At 37.2% G+C, this 15,808-nt stretch overlaps 1 protein-coding gene across 1 annotated transcript in view; it reads left to right on the forward strand.

The window, feature by feature from the left end:
• Positions 1 to 15,808, forward strand: part of LOC140162802 (integrin beta-2-like) — a 43,779-nt gene that overhangs the window by 15,256 nt on the left and 12,715 nt on the right. Inside the window, exons 7-18 of the mRNA XM_072186107.1 lie at positions 3,167 to 3,257; positions 4,257 to 4,343; positions 4,523 to 4,606; positions 5,233 to 5,313; positions 7,650 to 7,748; positions 8,982 to 9,071; positions 11,836 to 12,026; positions 13,041 to 13,125; positions 14,054 to 14,196; positions 14,864 to 14,936; positions 15,190 to 15,271; positions 15,536 to 15,663. Coding sequence (XP_072042208.1) covers positions 3,167 to 3,257; positions 4,257 to 4,343; positions 4,523 to 4,606; positions 5,233 to 5,313; positions 7,650 to 7,748; positions 8,982 to 9,071; positions 11,836 to 12,026; positions 13,041 to 13,125; positions 14,054 to 14,196; positions 14,864 to 14,936; positions 15,190 to 15,271; positions 15,536 to 15,663 — 1,234 coding nt within the window. The remainder of the gene's footprint in view (positions 1 to 3,166; positions 3,258 to 4,256; positions 4,344 to 4,522; positions 4,607 to 5,232; positions 5,314 to 7,649; positions 7,749 to 8,981; positions 9,072 to 11,835; positions 12,027 to 13,040; positions 13,126 to 14,053; positions 14,197 to 14,863; positions 14,937 to 15,189; positions 15,272 to 15,535; positions 15,664 to 15,808) is intronic.

A 15,808-nucleotide genomic window follows, 5' to 3' on the forward strand; every position in this document is an offset into this window, starting at 1 on the left:
TATGTTATTGAGTAGGCCCAGGATAGTATATAGTAAGCCTAAGTATAGGCCTGTGATTATTATAGGCAGTGCTTTAAATGTCGTTCCTTGGCCCAAAAGCATGTGAAAATTACTGCCGGCCCGTCGATAGGGCCTATGTAAGGCCCGTGACATTTTGTCACCAAAATCAGTATTTAAGACGGACTTAGGTCTATTACTGACTTTAAGGGTAGACGAGGTATTGTTGGTCGAAGCAACCTAAAAATCGATTTTCATTATCTAGATCAATATATTATTGAAAATTAACACCTTGATGCTTTGCACAAGTTCATTCTACAAATCATATACTTTGCAAACTTGCCTAATTTATTGTTGTTAATGAGTTATGTACGTTTTACAAAAGTGTTGTTGTTTCAGACCTCTTTACAACGTAACTCAAGAACCGCAGCACCTATCAAAGTATATCTGTGATATTTTAATTCGTCTACACGCTCGCTATGAATTGAGCAATGCAGTTTTTGCCAAAGCTCACTACCATTCGTAAGATGCTGTGAACTACCAAATCACAACAGTTTAAAATAATTAATAACCTTAACATATCAATCCATGCATGCTTTACCTGAAATTACGAGTCTGAAGTCTTATATCTTAAAGTGTCAGTGGATCAGTGTAACATTTTAAATTTTGCAAATTCAGTTCGGGCCTTCTTTGTTTTTTGTTTAAGGCAATAATAGTGTAAAAATGATGCACCAAAAACAATTGTCCAAATTTTCCATTTTAAAACTAAATTTTTACACAATAGGCCCAGGCCTAATAGGCCCTACAGTCCCCATGCAAATGGCTTCAATTGGACCTTCATTTTGAAAAATGGACAAGTCTTCCTTTTGCTTCTGCTATGGACATCCACGTGTTATTTTTAAAACAATTGTTTATATTATACAATAATTGTGAAAACTTTTCAATGGCTTCAATTAGGCTTTCGTTTCACCAATTTGCGGCTGTTTCAAACTAAAATAGTACCCAATAATAGTACTAAAATTGAAAAAAAAAATGACAAATGGCTTCAATTGGGCCTTCATTGTCCAAAGGTTTCTCACCTCTATTGCCCCCGGACTCTGGTTGCCCTGATATATCAGATTTGTAGCCCTTTTGTACTTATTAGCCAATATTTGACCATTTTCGTCAAAGTTTTCCCCTTAAAGTTGTCTTTCCCCACTTTGTTCACCCTCTGAAAAAGTGCTTGCTACGTCACTGCCTCTAAGGGGTCAAAAACCCTCTCAAACACCCTCTCCTCCCCACTTTTCTGATAGTGTGGACGTCCCTGTTGGTGCCACATGCCACGGATTCGCCGGTTATTTGTCGGACGTTGAACGATTGAATATAAAACGCCTGCAGGATTATTAGCGGCCACAACGCATAGAGAGACGAACGGGAATCGGATCCCAAAATCCGGACATTTGTCGGACGTTGACCCCAAATCCGGTCATTTGTCGGACGTTGAACGATCGAATATAAGACGCCTGCAGGATTATTAGCGGCCACAACGCATAGAGAGACGAACGGGAATCGGATCCCAAAATCCGGACATTTGTCGGACGTTGACCCCCAAATCCGGTCATTTGTCGGACGTTGAACGATCGAATATAAGACGCCTGCAGGATTATTAGCGGCCACAACGCATAGAGAAACGAACGGGAATCGGACCCCCAAATCCGGTCATTTGTCGGACGTTGAACGATCGGATATAAGACGCTTGCAGGGTTATTAGCGGCCACAACGCATAGAGAGACGAACGGGAATCGGACCCAAAATCCCACCGAATCTTCTGCCGGACTGGTGATTTTTCCACCGAATAAAATATTTTTGTATTCGGTGATGTACGTTAATCCAGTCCGTCGTAGTGTGACAGACCTATCATATTGTAATTGTCGCTGGGTAGTGTGGTTGGGTAGGGTGTTTGTATCTAACTATCTAAAAGTAAACTTAAATAAATAAACAAAAGAAATAACATGGACGTAAACAATGTAAAGTAAAAGGGCGTATTTTACTACAGTCTAGGCTAGACTACCTTTTTCTTACCGCCCTGAGTTAGTACTAGTACGTTTATACATATTGCTTTCGTTTGTTTTCATTTGTGTGTGGGTGTGGGTGGGGGTGAATGTGGGTGCGTGCTGTGTGGGTCTAGGAGGGGGTAGATGGGAGGGTGTTAATTAGTGTTTTTGGTGTTCACGATGTTTTAGGCACCAGAAACAAATTTGTTCGGTCTTTGGATCGACCGTCGATGCTGCTTCAATGCTCGTTATTAATGAACTAACAACTCATTAGCCAGAATTAATGCTGAATTTATATACATCATTGTTAATACAGCCAAAGATTCATATGTTATCACAATTAACAATAGTCATTTATTTGATTTCATAAATAATAACGATCGACCAAGCATTGATGGTCGATCGAAAGATCGAACTAATTTGTTTCTATTGATGAAATCACCAATGAAATCGACGTGAGTGACAATATCCCTGTTCACATTAGAAAATTTCTTCATTCGACGAAGATAAGTTTATCTTGATTAACTAATTAAGAATGCGTACACATTACGCTGAAGGAAGACCGAACGAAGACACTGCACTGTACACATTACATGAAAATTAACGAAGCTCGAACGAAGCTATTATTATTAACGCTCGCCTATTAGGCCCTTCACAATTGACTTTGAGTTTACTGTTCCCCCCCCCGCCTCCCACCTCATAACTATGATGCTGAACAAACAAAATGTACCATTGAAATTGTGAACATTTCAAAATAAAGAAAATAACAAGAATTAATAATTATTAATCAAAAGTTACCTTGTGCCTTTTTTAAAATCATAAATAATCTAAAAATATTGTGCAGGGCCTTAAAAAAGCCGGCGAGGGTCACTTGTCACATGATCACTTTCCTTCGTCGAACGAAGCGAGCGTACACATTACAAAATTAGCTTCGTCGAACGAAGTATTCCTTCGTCGAAACAACCTTTTTTGCTTCGTTGAACGAAGCAATTTTAATCTTCGTCGAACGAAGACATGTGCGTACACATTAGGAAAAAATGCTTTTTAATCTTCGTTGGACCTTCGTCGAAAGAAGAAAATTCCCTAATGTGAACAGGGTCAATATCGTTCTCCTTCTGTATGCATTCATTTACCAGGTGTCACCATACATCATGCTGTAAAGATTGTGTCACGCCATTTAGTTACAAGAATGAACAACCACTCACAAACAACACCAGGAGATTTTTTGTAAGTTTTGAAATTCGCCTTAGGGGTGGCTTCAAAACCAGACCGCCGGCGCCTTAGTAGAGCTGGTGGTTGGGTCTGGTTTCTATTGTTTAGAATGTTGTTACACCACTTGTTCTGCCAGGGCACCGGGTGTCGACTAGTGGATTGGTTTTGAAGCCATCCTTAATTTGCTTTATCAAAGGCTTTTTGACACTTGGAAAACAGTTCTCCGTGTATGAATATGGAGAACTGCTTTATATAATGATAAATGTGTATATTAATAACTTTTCTGGTATTTCTTGGGTAACACGACACGTTAAATTCCGAGTTTTTGAGTATCACCCTATCCGGTAAACGATCATTTGATGACTTATGTCGCCTACCGTTCTCAAAGCGTAGATCAATTTCTTTTAACATGTTAAACATGTTAAATGCGACTTTCATCGATAAACAAGTGAATAGGCTTACATTTCGTCCCGCATTTCGTACACGGGATCATAGATGAATCTCACGGGGAATCTCAAACATTGCAGACTTGCACACGATATTAAATTAACGATCTCGTGTGCTTGTTTGTAATATTTCAGTGTTTCTATGTGTAAGCCTCTTCTCTTTACTTAATATAAGCCTATATACTTAATGAGATATATTAAGCTGGCGGGTAAACATCAATAAATTGATCTCGTATGCTGCATTGCTGGTGTGTTATATGTGCTGTTTGTACTGTTTTTCCGGACTTCTCATCCTTAAGTACGATACTTGAGATATGTTTGTCAGAGACAGTCTGTCTAGCTCAGTGGTTAGTCAAGTGTAACAGACGCACTATCCAAAGGTCTGGGGTTCAAGGCCCTGCACACGCATGTATGCCCGGAATTTCCTCTGGCTTAGCTGCCTATACATGTTGTGTTTCCATTTCAATTTCATGTTATATTGTGTGCGATGTGTGGTTCCCTGGCTGTATATTGCAATAATACTTTGTAGGTCTAAAAGTTGTTGATAATTTTCTCATTATATAAACAGGAAAAAATTTACTACTCTAAAGTGTCGACCAATTTAGACACAGTGGAAGGTGGTTTTGACGCACTACTACAAGCTGCAGTCTGCAAGGTAGGTACCCAAATCGGTGTATCGGCGACTCCCATCCTGGCGTAGCCCTCAGACCACCGTATATCCCGGCCGTATATTTGAGCCCCCGTCAAAATCAAATGCTGCGCACGCCCTGTAAAGAGTCCGTTCAATTGAAATCTGTTTTCTTTCTTTTCGTCATTAATTTGGTCTTCATTTAGAAAGAGATAGGATGGCGTGATCGAGCCAGGCGTATGTTGGTATTCGTGACTGATGCTGGGTTTCACATTGCTGGCGACGGAAAGGTAAATAACAACATTGAAAAGTACAATAATAACAGCATATCAACATCAACAACGTCACTAACAATTTACAACCACACCCATTACAAATCAACAAAAAGAAAAGCAAATTAAATGACAATGGCTACGTAAAACAACAACAACAAGTGAACAACAACAACAACAACAACAACAACAACAACAACAACAACAACAACAGCAATAACAATGAAAGCAATATCATTGCAAAACCTTGATTGGTGGATGGAGGAGGAGGGGGTATGTATGTGAAGAAACAGACTGACACCGCCCTGAATCAACTTTCCGCAAATATATGACTCTGTAACATCTAGAAACCATAACAGTGAAGTCTTCTATCGGCAAGTAAAACATTCTTTAAGGCCCTATGTCACTTGATCGACAACGCAAAGTATCCTTAAAAAACAAATTATTTTAGAAGGTTTCCTGATGTTCAGTGTTACCTTAGAATATCTACTGATATTTTCCGTTATTTTAGAGAATGTTGTAAATGTTTGTGTTTTTTTTTACAATATTCTTAGGTTTTATTAAAATGTTTCGTTATTTTGCGTTATCGATTATGTGACATAGGGCCTTCTTTAACGGTTTTATGTATTTTCCTTATACTTCAGCTAGCTGGCATCATACGACCCAATGACGGTCTGTGCCATATGGATGTCTCACACACAGAATACAATCAGTCGATATATCAGGTAAAATTAAATATACCAAAAATGTTAAACATAATGATTATATCATGTATTAAAACCAAACGAGTAAGTTAACTTAAAGGTATTTCGTAATTTTAGAATCCTCTTTTTAGGGCATGGATGAATATAAATATCCACGAAAAAAAGCTTTTTTTCAAAATGTTAGTTGATTTTGTATTGAACCTGTGCGATATGAATTGCATGTATATTGTTGTAGTTTCTGTATACGTCGACAGGGCCTCATGGAAGAACAGAGGATACCTTAAAACATCCACTGAATGAGTAACGAAAAGAAGAAATAAAACAAACAAACAAACAAACAAACAGAAAACACAATTTGGATAATGTCTCGGGAAGATGTCTTTGTCCAAAGATCGAATCTGCAAGAAAGTTTGCGCATACAAACATGGTATGAAAATCTCAACCGTTTTTGGAGTAAGTTTGGGGAATGAGGCAGCCTAATTCCCCAAACGTACTTCAAAAACGGATGATATTTGCTGTAGGTCACGAAGTGCCGCTTTTAGAAAGATCCTAGCAAATCTCAAACTTCTCAGCTCCAAGCACCTTGCATCGTCGGATCCAACTAGTTTTATCCGGATATAACCTCATTTTACCTGATCGTCGGCTGTATTCCATAGTGGCGTATAGTGATTTTTGGTCATTTTTCTTTAAATTGGCACATATGTTTCTAATGATGTTCTCTTTCATTTTTCTAAGTCTCATCTGTCAAAATTGGCTAATTAATTAGTAATTAATTAATTAAATGTGGCGTATAGTTACAAAGTGAAATGTTGTGTTTTCCATAGTGGCGTATCGACTATACGCCACTTTTTATACACATTTTATAATTAAGAAATATCGGCTAAAATGAAAAACATTGTATGTCATAGTGGCGTACACCTCGCTTAGCATGTCATTCGCCACTTGCAGGTTCCGCCATTATGCACTATATGCGGGAGAGCCTCGAACTGGCAGCATACATGAAAGGAAGAATTACGTAACCTTACACAGAATGTTATATGACTGGTTCAATTCCCATTCATGTATGCTGCCAGTTCGAGGCTCTCCCGCACATAGTGCATAATGGCGGAACCGTGCAAGTGGCGAATAGTGATTTATCGGACCTATACGCCACAATGGTATAAAGCCGAAGAAAAGTAACCCCATAGGGATTACACGGCGATCGAGGTGGCGTAAGGTTAACGTTTAATAGGTTAGGGTATTGCGTTTTGCGTGTTTTCCATAGTGACGCATAGTTTTGTACTTATTGTTTTCAGTTTGCCAGCAATATTATGTATTTATTTCTTTTGAAAAATATATAAAAATTAAATACGATTAGTTTTTTACAGATATTTCACAGCATTTACAAAATATGATGAATGTCTGATTTACACAACTCGATTTTAAATTGGCATTTCTTCAAACCCGATTTTCTCGAAAAGTTGTTTATTTGCGATACGCCACTATACGCCACTATGGAATACAGCCGACGATTTGTCTTCGATATTCAGCATCGAAGTGGTTACGTAATTCTCTTGGTTACCGGATCACGCTATTTTGATATGCCTTCAAGTGCCATATACTTTGTGTGGTGATTGTTTCGATCGTGGTTCATAACTCAAGCGCGTGATCCCGTTGACATAGTAACATTACGTAACTTCGATACTGAATTGCTGTTTAACTTCTTCGTTTTGATGTTGTTTGTCTGATCGGACCCACCATGCTTACCGTACGATCATGTTATTTTATATTAGTTGTTTTTTCTTATATTTATGCTATTAGGCCTTAAAAAGATGACCCTTTTCGACCGACCCTAAATCTGAAAAAATAGGGTCGCCAATATTTTGATAAGGGGGGGGGGGGGTGGTCCATACAATCATCCCCCTATGTTGACGCCTGTTTTAAATATAATGGTGCCTTAGATTAGGGATGGATTAAAATCCCAACCGATGTAGTTTCTATTTGTCATAATGTGGGTTTTTTTTTTCAATAGCCTAAAAAGTGCCAATTTTTGCGAGATTCGCGCGAATTTGTTCACTTTTGCACCATGGTTTACCATTTTAGCTTCAATATGGCAAAATTTGACTCGCGCTTCTCGCGCACTTATATCTTAAACTTATTCTTTCGCCAAAAGGTACTCGATTCACTTTACTTCAAGAATTTTTTTCAAACCCCATCCCCTCATGTCAAAATGAAATCTACGCCATCATCATCATCGTCAGTCGGCTGCGGAGCAGGCGACTACAAGCTTTCTCCAGCTATTGCGATCTTGGGCAAGCGCCACTGCACATTATTCACCAACCCATTAACACACTGTCCTTCTCTATTGTAACATCCAGGACTATCCATCTGTTGGTCAACTTAATGAAATTCTACAACGGAATAACATTGTTCCTGTTTTTGCGGTACCAGACGGGCGTCTCACACTTCTCTACCGGGTAAGCACATGGAATATCAGTTACTACTTATTTAGTAATTTGAATTCAACACAAATTCAACATATTGAATGCTACGAAAATGCTGGCAAATAGATTTGAAAAACATTTTTGAGAGAGATTTACAGAGATTTAGTAAAGTAATCCATAATACCGTATCTCCCATGAGTGCTTAACTCAAGGGTTACAAAACTGGTCCAGATAAACCATATGAGAATTTCTTGTTCTCCATGTGGCACTTAGCTCAGTTTTAACCTACAGCAGCTGAAGGGAGTATCCCATCATGCATCTGCTTGCTCCATAGCAAATACATACAAAACATAAGTAAGAGCGGCTTAGATATTGAGAGCTATGGATAGTTTCACAATACTTTGGAGATCATATTTTTTCAAACAAAAGTCTTAACTCCCCTGATATAAGCGAGTAATTGAAAGTTGAAGTGAGGGATTTTGTGTACACTTTCTATGGCATGTGCAGTTCTACTGTGGTACTGCAGAGCATGATGGGATACACCTATCTGCTGCTGTGGTTTTAACCTGGTCTATTATGGTGGTATATGTTTGGGTAAACATCAGCCATTTCTCGCTACAGCCTCGCTACAGCCCCGCTACAGTCCCGGTACAGCCTCTCCCCACCCTCGAGACAAGAATTATGGATAATGCTATTAAGAATATACCGTACTCGTTTATATGTTTTGTGGTGTCATAAATTGTTATATTTACCCTTTCTTTCATGCCCTACGGCATGCGGGGCACTTATATATTGCAACTCCATTAGTGTAAGCCTTTACTATGAACGTCAACCCTGCCGGGCTTGCGGGCTTTATGTTAAAGTGGAACGAGGCTGTAGCGGGGCTGTAGGGAGGCTGCCGCCCTCATCGTTTTATCCTTAACCAGTCGGGCAGGTAGCCAATAAAACTGTTTCATAATAATTCTAAGCAATATTAACAGTCATGAGACAGCAAAGTTAATACCAGTCATTGACGGATAGGCTGTAAAGAAGATCCGTAGTCTCACTGATTCTTGTGATGAAAAAATATATTTATGTAAATACGCGGTTAATAAAATTTTCGCATAATTAGTATTTAAATGATTTAAACGAAACAGCGTAGCAGATATTGTAGTTTAGACTTTTATTCAGAAAGTCAATACCAAAATACGAAACTTTGAAACTTTGATGCATTTACTGAACATGCTATAGACACTTGAATATTCAATTTTGATTTTTCATGTACAGGAACTTGCGAAACATATTTCAGGTGCAAAAGTTGGTATCATGGCGGAAAATTCAAACAATGTCATTGATCTTGTTGAACGACAATTTCAAGTAAGTTTAAATGTGTCGTTTAAAATATTGTGTGCACCCACATTGCAATCACATTTCTCAAATTAAACTACTTTCTATATCGTCCGATGGACACTGAAAGTTTTATTTCAATAGTTGTGTTATTCATAGTTGAGCGAACGTTGTGAAAAAATTACCCAACATTTTAAGGGCTGGGGTATGAACGTTTGCACAGGATTTTTTTGTGGGACATGAGAGCACATCAGACATCAAATTACATTATGAATACGAAGAATGTCCTTCTGACATCAAATAATTTTGATTGTTTGAAATTCGCGATAAAATACAAATTTTATGGCAAATTGTTAGAAATTGATATTTTTGACCTTTAACAGTCCTCGAAGTAAAATTTATCAATCTAATTATATTTACTTAAAGTGTATGTAGCTGGGAGGAAAAGCTGACGATCATTTGAAAATTTTGATCTTTCGTATTGAAGATCTTGATTTCCCCAAAAAAAAACACCTAGAAAATTGAGGCCTTTTGGGGAAAAATGTGTATCTTCAATACGAAATGTCAAAATTTTCTAATGATTTTTCCTCCCAGCTACATACATTTTAAATACATATCATTAGATTTATAAATTTTACTTTGAGAGCTGTTTAATATGAAAAACAATTTTTAATAATTCACCATAAAATTTGTATTATATCTCCAATTTCAAAAAATCAAAAATTATTTGAAGAACATTCCTCGTATTCAGAATACAATTCGATATGTCTGATGTGTTCTCATGTCCCTCAAAAATACCCTTAAGAGTGTCTTATGTAGGTTATAATTCAAAATATTATAGCCATACCTTCCAAAAACTGACGCATCTCTTTTCATATATACGAGGGGCAGTCAGTATGTTTTAAGAGTAGACTCGTGACGTCATATGTGGCTTGTTTTCATGGCATTTCTCAATGATTACATAAACACTGTACCTTTGTCTTTCAAACAACACATGTAAAAATTATATCATACACATGAATACGTAACAGCATTAGCATAAAATCAATATACTAGGGACACTGCCAAATCACGCAAAAAGGCGGGCCTTTTAAATTACAGCAAAGACACGTGTTTACAATGTCCGAGAACAGAAAAAGTACAAGGGGCATAAGGCTAGTTTTTGGCAAGAATAAACACTAGGTCCTTGCATTTGGTAAAATATGAAACTTGCCATTAAACTGTGGTGGAAACGGGACATCTGGAAACTTCAACAACTTTAGGGCTTGAATTTAAGCAAAATTATTCTGCAAAAATGGCGTTAATGAAAAAGCAGTTATTACAAATGACATTAATTATCTCCAAAATGAAACAGACTAAAATATAATGACTGGTCACGTGTGAGAGCTAGTACTCAGTGCGATGATAACTGGTGCAAATCAAACAATAATCTGCGCATGCGTAGGTAGGATGACCGATACAACATGGTGGAAATGCACGAAAATGGCAAAATTCCATGTAAATAGGGCCTAAAATATTACAAAATGCTATGAAAATTTCAATTTAAATATTTATATGAATTTTTATGGATGATCTCAACCTGAAATGACCAGAAAAGTTTAAAAAATAAATTTCTTATTAAAACGATGGCCTCTCTCTCTGTACCACTACTTTTTGTATAAATGTAACAATGGTAGAATAACAGTTATATTTTAATCACGGATTCAAATATTTTCTAGGGAGACCCCCGTTTTAATTTTTGGAGATTAGTCAACAGAACTGGCCAAAAAAATTAAATTTCCACGTTTGCTATTTTTGGCAATATCAAGATTTGAATAGAAAGAAAAGCCTTGTTTTTGTCAAAAATAAGACATATTTGACCATGCATTTTAAACAAACTAAAATATTTACAGCCCAACAAACATGGTTTAATGAACTGGTAGTTTGTGTTCTATTACTGTTCCAAAAGGCAGCATTCTCCATTCTTTAATTCCCGAGAAAATATAAAAATACAACTATACCTCATTTCAGCCTCTTATTTCCCTTAACAAAAACAACTCAATTTCACCAGGTGACTCTAGACCATTGATTTTATGCTAATGCTGTTACGTAATCATGTGTGTGATATAATTTTTGCATGTGTTGTTTGAAAGACAAAGGTACAGTGTTTATGTAATCATTGAGAAATGCCATGAAAACAAGCCACATATGACGTCGCGAGTCTACTCTTAAAACATACTGACTGCCCCTCGTACTTACCCTTGTCAAGGGTGGTTTAGTATATACGACATTTTGTTATACCGTAAAACCCCGTCTACAAGCATATAGAGTGATCCTGATGAAAACTAAATTAATCCAGGCGCCATTATGGAATTTGAGCAAATAAATTACAGATCCTAGCATATAAAAACAAGTATTATTGTAAGACCAATCCATTGTCTCGGCATATTTACGCATGCATCGTATTAATTTAGCTTTCATCAGAAACACTATATATGCTTGTAGACGAGGTTTTACGGTACATATTCATTGGCTACTCTAATCCAAGTTAATGAAATTATGTATACAAAATGACATAATGCAAACAACGTTTTCTACCCGGTTCATTAAAATGCACATGTAAAACACCAAATTGCTCAGACTACTCGTGGGACGGCGATTCCTTCTTTTGAGCTCATTTTAGCGGCCCACTTGGTACAAAGATGAGCCATGACCTCAGTAAGAGACAAATGAAATTGAATCATTTGTATGTTAAAAATTGGTGAAGACATTTAGGACTAATTATTCTACATTATTCTACATTTGCAATTTTCAGGCAATTACATCAGAAGTTCAGCTTACGGATGACGCCAACGAATTTGCCGATATCTCGTACACATCATACTGCACGGATGGTAGAGTGGTACCCGGGTCCTCTAAATGCTCTGGGCTACGGTTGACAGAGACTGTACACTTTGATGTCAAAGTAACAGCACGTAAATGTACGCCGGGTTGGAAGAAACAAAAGTGAGAACAATAGTGATTTTATATTATGATATTAAAAACATTTAAAAAGTTGAATCGGTGCCATACTACAGAACCACAAACTACTGCGGCGAACTATTACCAGCACAACCCCCGCCATGATGTTGATAAACAAAGTTTCGTGTACGGCACCGGTTGCGTCGCCAGAGAGTGTAGAGTGTTGGTCTTGAAATTCACCAGGACCAACAGGAATCGTACTCGACAATCTCATAACCAGCGACAACGTTCATTTTTCATACTTAATACACCATATTTTCCAACAAGGGGTGGAAGCGTTCAATGGAACGAAATGAATGGAACTAAAAATACACGGCAAATAGAACCAAATTGCACGTTGAGTGACGTGAACTACCGTAAAACCCCGTCTACAAGCATACCGTAAACGTTCGCCTAATGGCGCTATGGGCACCCTTGACATAACTGGAATTTTAGACACAAACTAAAAGTGCCTTCCCATAAAAATCCCACCAGCAAATAAAGGCACACACCCTTAATTCTAGTTGGAATTTTTAGAGGAGGGAGCTTTCTATTTGTACATGAAATTTATCCCAAGGCAAAGGAGCCCAGGTGCGCCATTAGGCGAACGTTTACGGTATGGTGTTTTTTATGAAAGGTTAATTAATTCGAAGCAAGCGTAAATGTACCAATACAATAGATTGGTCTTAAAATAATACTTGTTTGTATATGCTTGAATCCGTAACTTATTTGCTCAAACTCCATAATGGCGCCTGGATTAATGTAGCTTTCATCAGAAGCACTCTATATGCTTGTAGACGGGGTTTTACGGTATACAATGGACTATTTATCAATGAAATTGGACAAATTATTAAATGTCATGTGACACACAATCTACCAATCAAATGACAAGGATCTATTTCGGTATCATATAATAAGCATTGTTTTTCAATGGGCAGACTGGTCTGATGTTTGCCATGGCGTTTTCAATTTGGTACTGTTCGATTAAATGCGTGTAAATGAATTATTTTATATTTAAAGGTTTTACATAAGGCCACTTGGATTTGACGAACAAATAACTATACAATTAAAAGTGATATGCAAATGTGACTGCGAGAAACGTAAGGTTAGTTTGATAGCAGAGGATGATTTAAGCACTACCCAACACCCCACTGTTAGCTGTGCAGTGAGCAGAGCTGTATGAGTAACATGACACCACTGCTCTGCTATACTGCATATGCATGGTAAAATTTGAATTTGTACTGCCATAGTTACAATAAAAACACTGTTAATTTGTTGGCCGATTTCACATTTGATGTTATCTACAGAAGGTGTGAATTATTTTGTATACACACATCACTTTTGTTCTGAAATCGACCAAGTAATAATGACACACACATAATTCTAAAACAACAATGGGATTTGAAAAGTTAAGTGGCAGTTGAAACTCCAGTGATAACACTTTTGCAGTGCATGATGGGGCTTCCTTAAATCATCCTCTGGTTTGATAGCAAACTGCAAGAAAATAAAATGTATTTGGCAGACAAACATAAAATAAAAAAATTATCTCAGTAGCAAATGACAAAAAATCTTATTGTATTTTGGGCGATTTTTTTCGTTTCTGATAACCAAAAAACAAAAAAATCAATGCCTAAAAAATGCATTTAAATACGATCTCCTGAGACTGACCTCTTTTTGGCCTTATCACATCGCTTCTTTCATCGAAAATATTAAGACTCGGGATTGTTGTTGGTTAATTGTTTTGATACTTCGATGTAACTCGTTTATTCGTTTCTTATTTCCCTTTCTCTGTTTCTCTTTCTTTCATATCCTTTTGACATTTCCTTGTTCATTCTTGTTGGCCTCCTTGATATTTTATTTGTTTATTTCAGTATTCTTTTCGTTGTCTGTTTAATTTACACACATTGTATACTGGTACAATATTTCCGTTTATACTTCATACTTCTCAATGCCGTTTGATTAACTGACCGGTAACGGTTTCTAATTAATTCTAATAATTTTTAAATCAATTCTCAACTTCTGCTGCACCTTAGAAACGGGACTTAAAACATTGCACCAACGGCAATGGTATCTTAGCGTGTGGACAATGTATGTGTGATCCAGGACGTTATGGCGATGAGTGTCAATGCAGCGGCAAAGCAGACTTGGATGCTGATGATGTTACACTATGTATAGGGTAAGGGGGGAGGATAGTGATGATTGCAGATGATGACCTTGATGATGATGATGTGATGATTTATGATGATGATGATGATGCGATGATGTTGATGAGGAGGAGGATCGAGGAGGAGAGGAGGAGGAAGAGCAGGAGGAGGTACGGGTTGATGATATTGATGACGATGATGACGATGATGATGATGATGATGATGATGGTGATGATGGTGATGATGATGATGATGATGATGATAATGATGACGATGATGATGATGATGATGATGATGATGATGATGATGATGATGATAATGATGATGATGATAATGCGATGATGTTGATGATGATGATGAGGATGATCGAGGAGGAGAGGAGGAGGAGGTATGGGTTGATGATATTGATGACGATGATGATGATGACGATGATGATGATGACAATGATGGTGATGACGATGATGATGATGATGATGATGATGATGATAATGATGATGAGGAGGAGGAGGAGGAGGAAAAGGAGGTATAGAGGTTGTTGTTGTTGATGATGATGAAGATGGTGATGAAGACGATGAAGATGATTTTGAAGATGACAACGATGATGATGATGATGTTGACGATGACGACGATGATAGATCAGGTCAAAAAAGGAGAATATTACAGAATATTGACTTCGTGTTTTGAATTTTCATGTAATAGACATAATTCCACTATTCCTTGTCATGGTCGTGGACAATGTTTCTGTGGCGAGTGTATATGCAACAAGCGGTTGGTAAGTTTGTGAAATCCATCATGTCATGGTATAGCTCTACGTATAAAATTCAAAAAATAAATGTCAATCAATCAATCAAGCAATCAATCAATCAATCGATCAACCAACCAATTAATCAATCAATCAATTAATTAAAAAATCAATCAATCAAATGAATGAGGTATTGTTTTTAGTAGATACAATAAAATAATCTTGTATCTTCCATGTTACTAACTCCCATTGTTGTACATTTTCCTCCTTTTCATAATGCCAGCATCCCCGTGAATTAATATCGGGTAAATATTGTGAATGTGATAATTTTTCCTGTGATAGACACCAAGGTGAACTGTGTGGTGGTAAGTAGAATTTCTAGTTATATTATTTATTCATTCGCTCATTCGTTCAAAGCCACAGACCCCATTAGGCAACAATAATCAGACTTAGATAAAAATGTGAATCCATAAAATTCCGGACTCACCAACGATTTTCAGTAACGTTACGACCCGTTTTCTAGGTCTTCATCAGACTCGTCTGGTAGTTAGTTTGGTCTTTAAAAGTGACGTAGAAATTTAAATTGTCTTTTTTATCTATCTTTCTATTACACTTGGCATATGTTTTAGGGCCCGGAAGGGGAGAGTGTGAGTGCGACGCAGCAACTGGACGAAGTAAATGTAGATGTAAATCTGGCTATGCTGGCAGTGCCTGTGGGTGTCGTGAGAGTACCAAATATTGCGAAACGCCAAGTGGGGTAATAACTTAAGTAATTGAACATTGAAGTATCTTACTTTATGTAGTGTAAGTAGTGTAATAATAATGCTTACAATATTTTAGTAATACCGTAAAAAATCGATAATAAGCATATGTTCCTGTTAACGAGTTGTTCTGATAAGAAC

This window comes from Amphiura filiformis, chromosome 10 (assembly GCF_039555335.1).
Source record: "Amphiura filiformis chromosome 10, Afil_fr2py, whole genome shotgun sequence".
NCBI lineage: Eukaryota > Metazoa > Echinodermata > Ophiuroidea > Amphilepidida > Amphiuridae > Amphiura > Amphiura filiformis.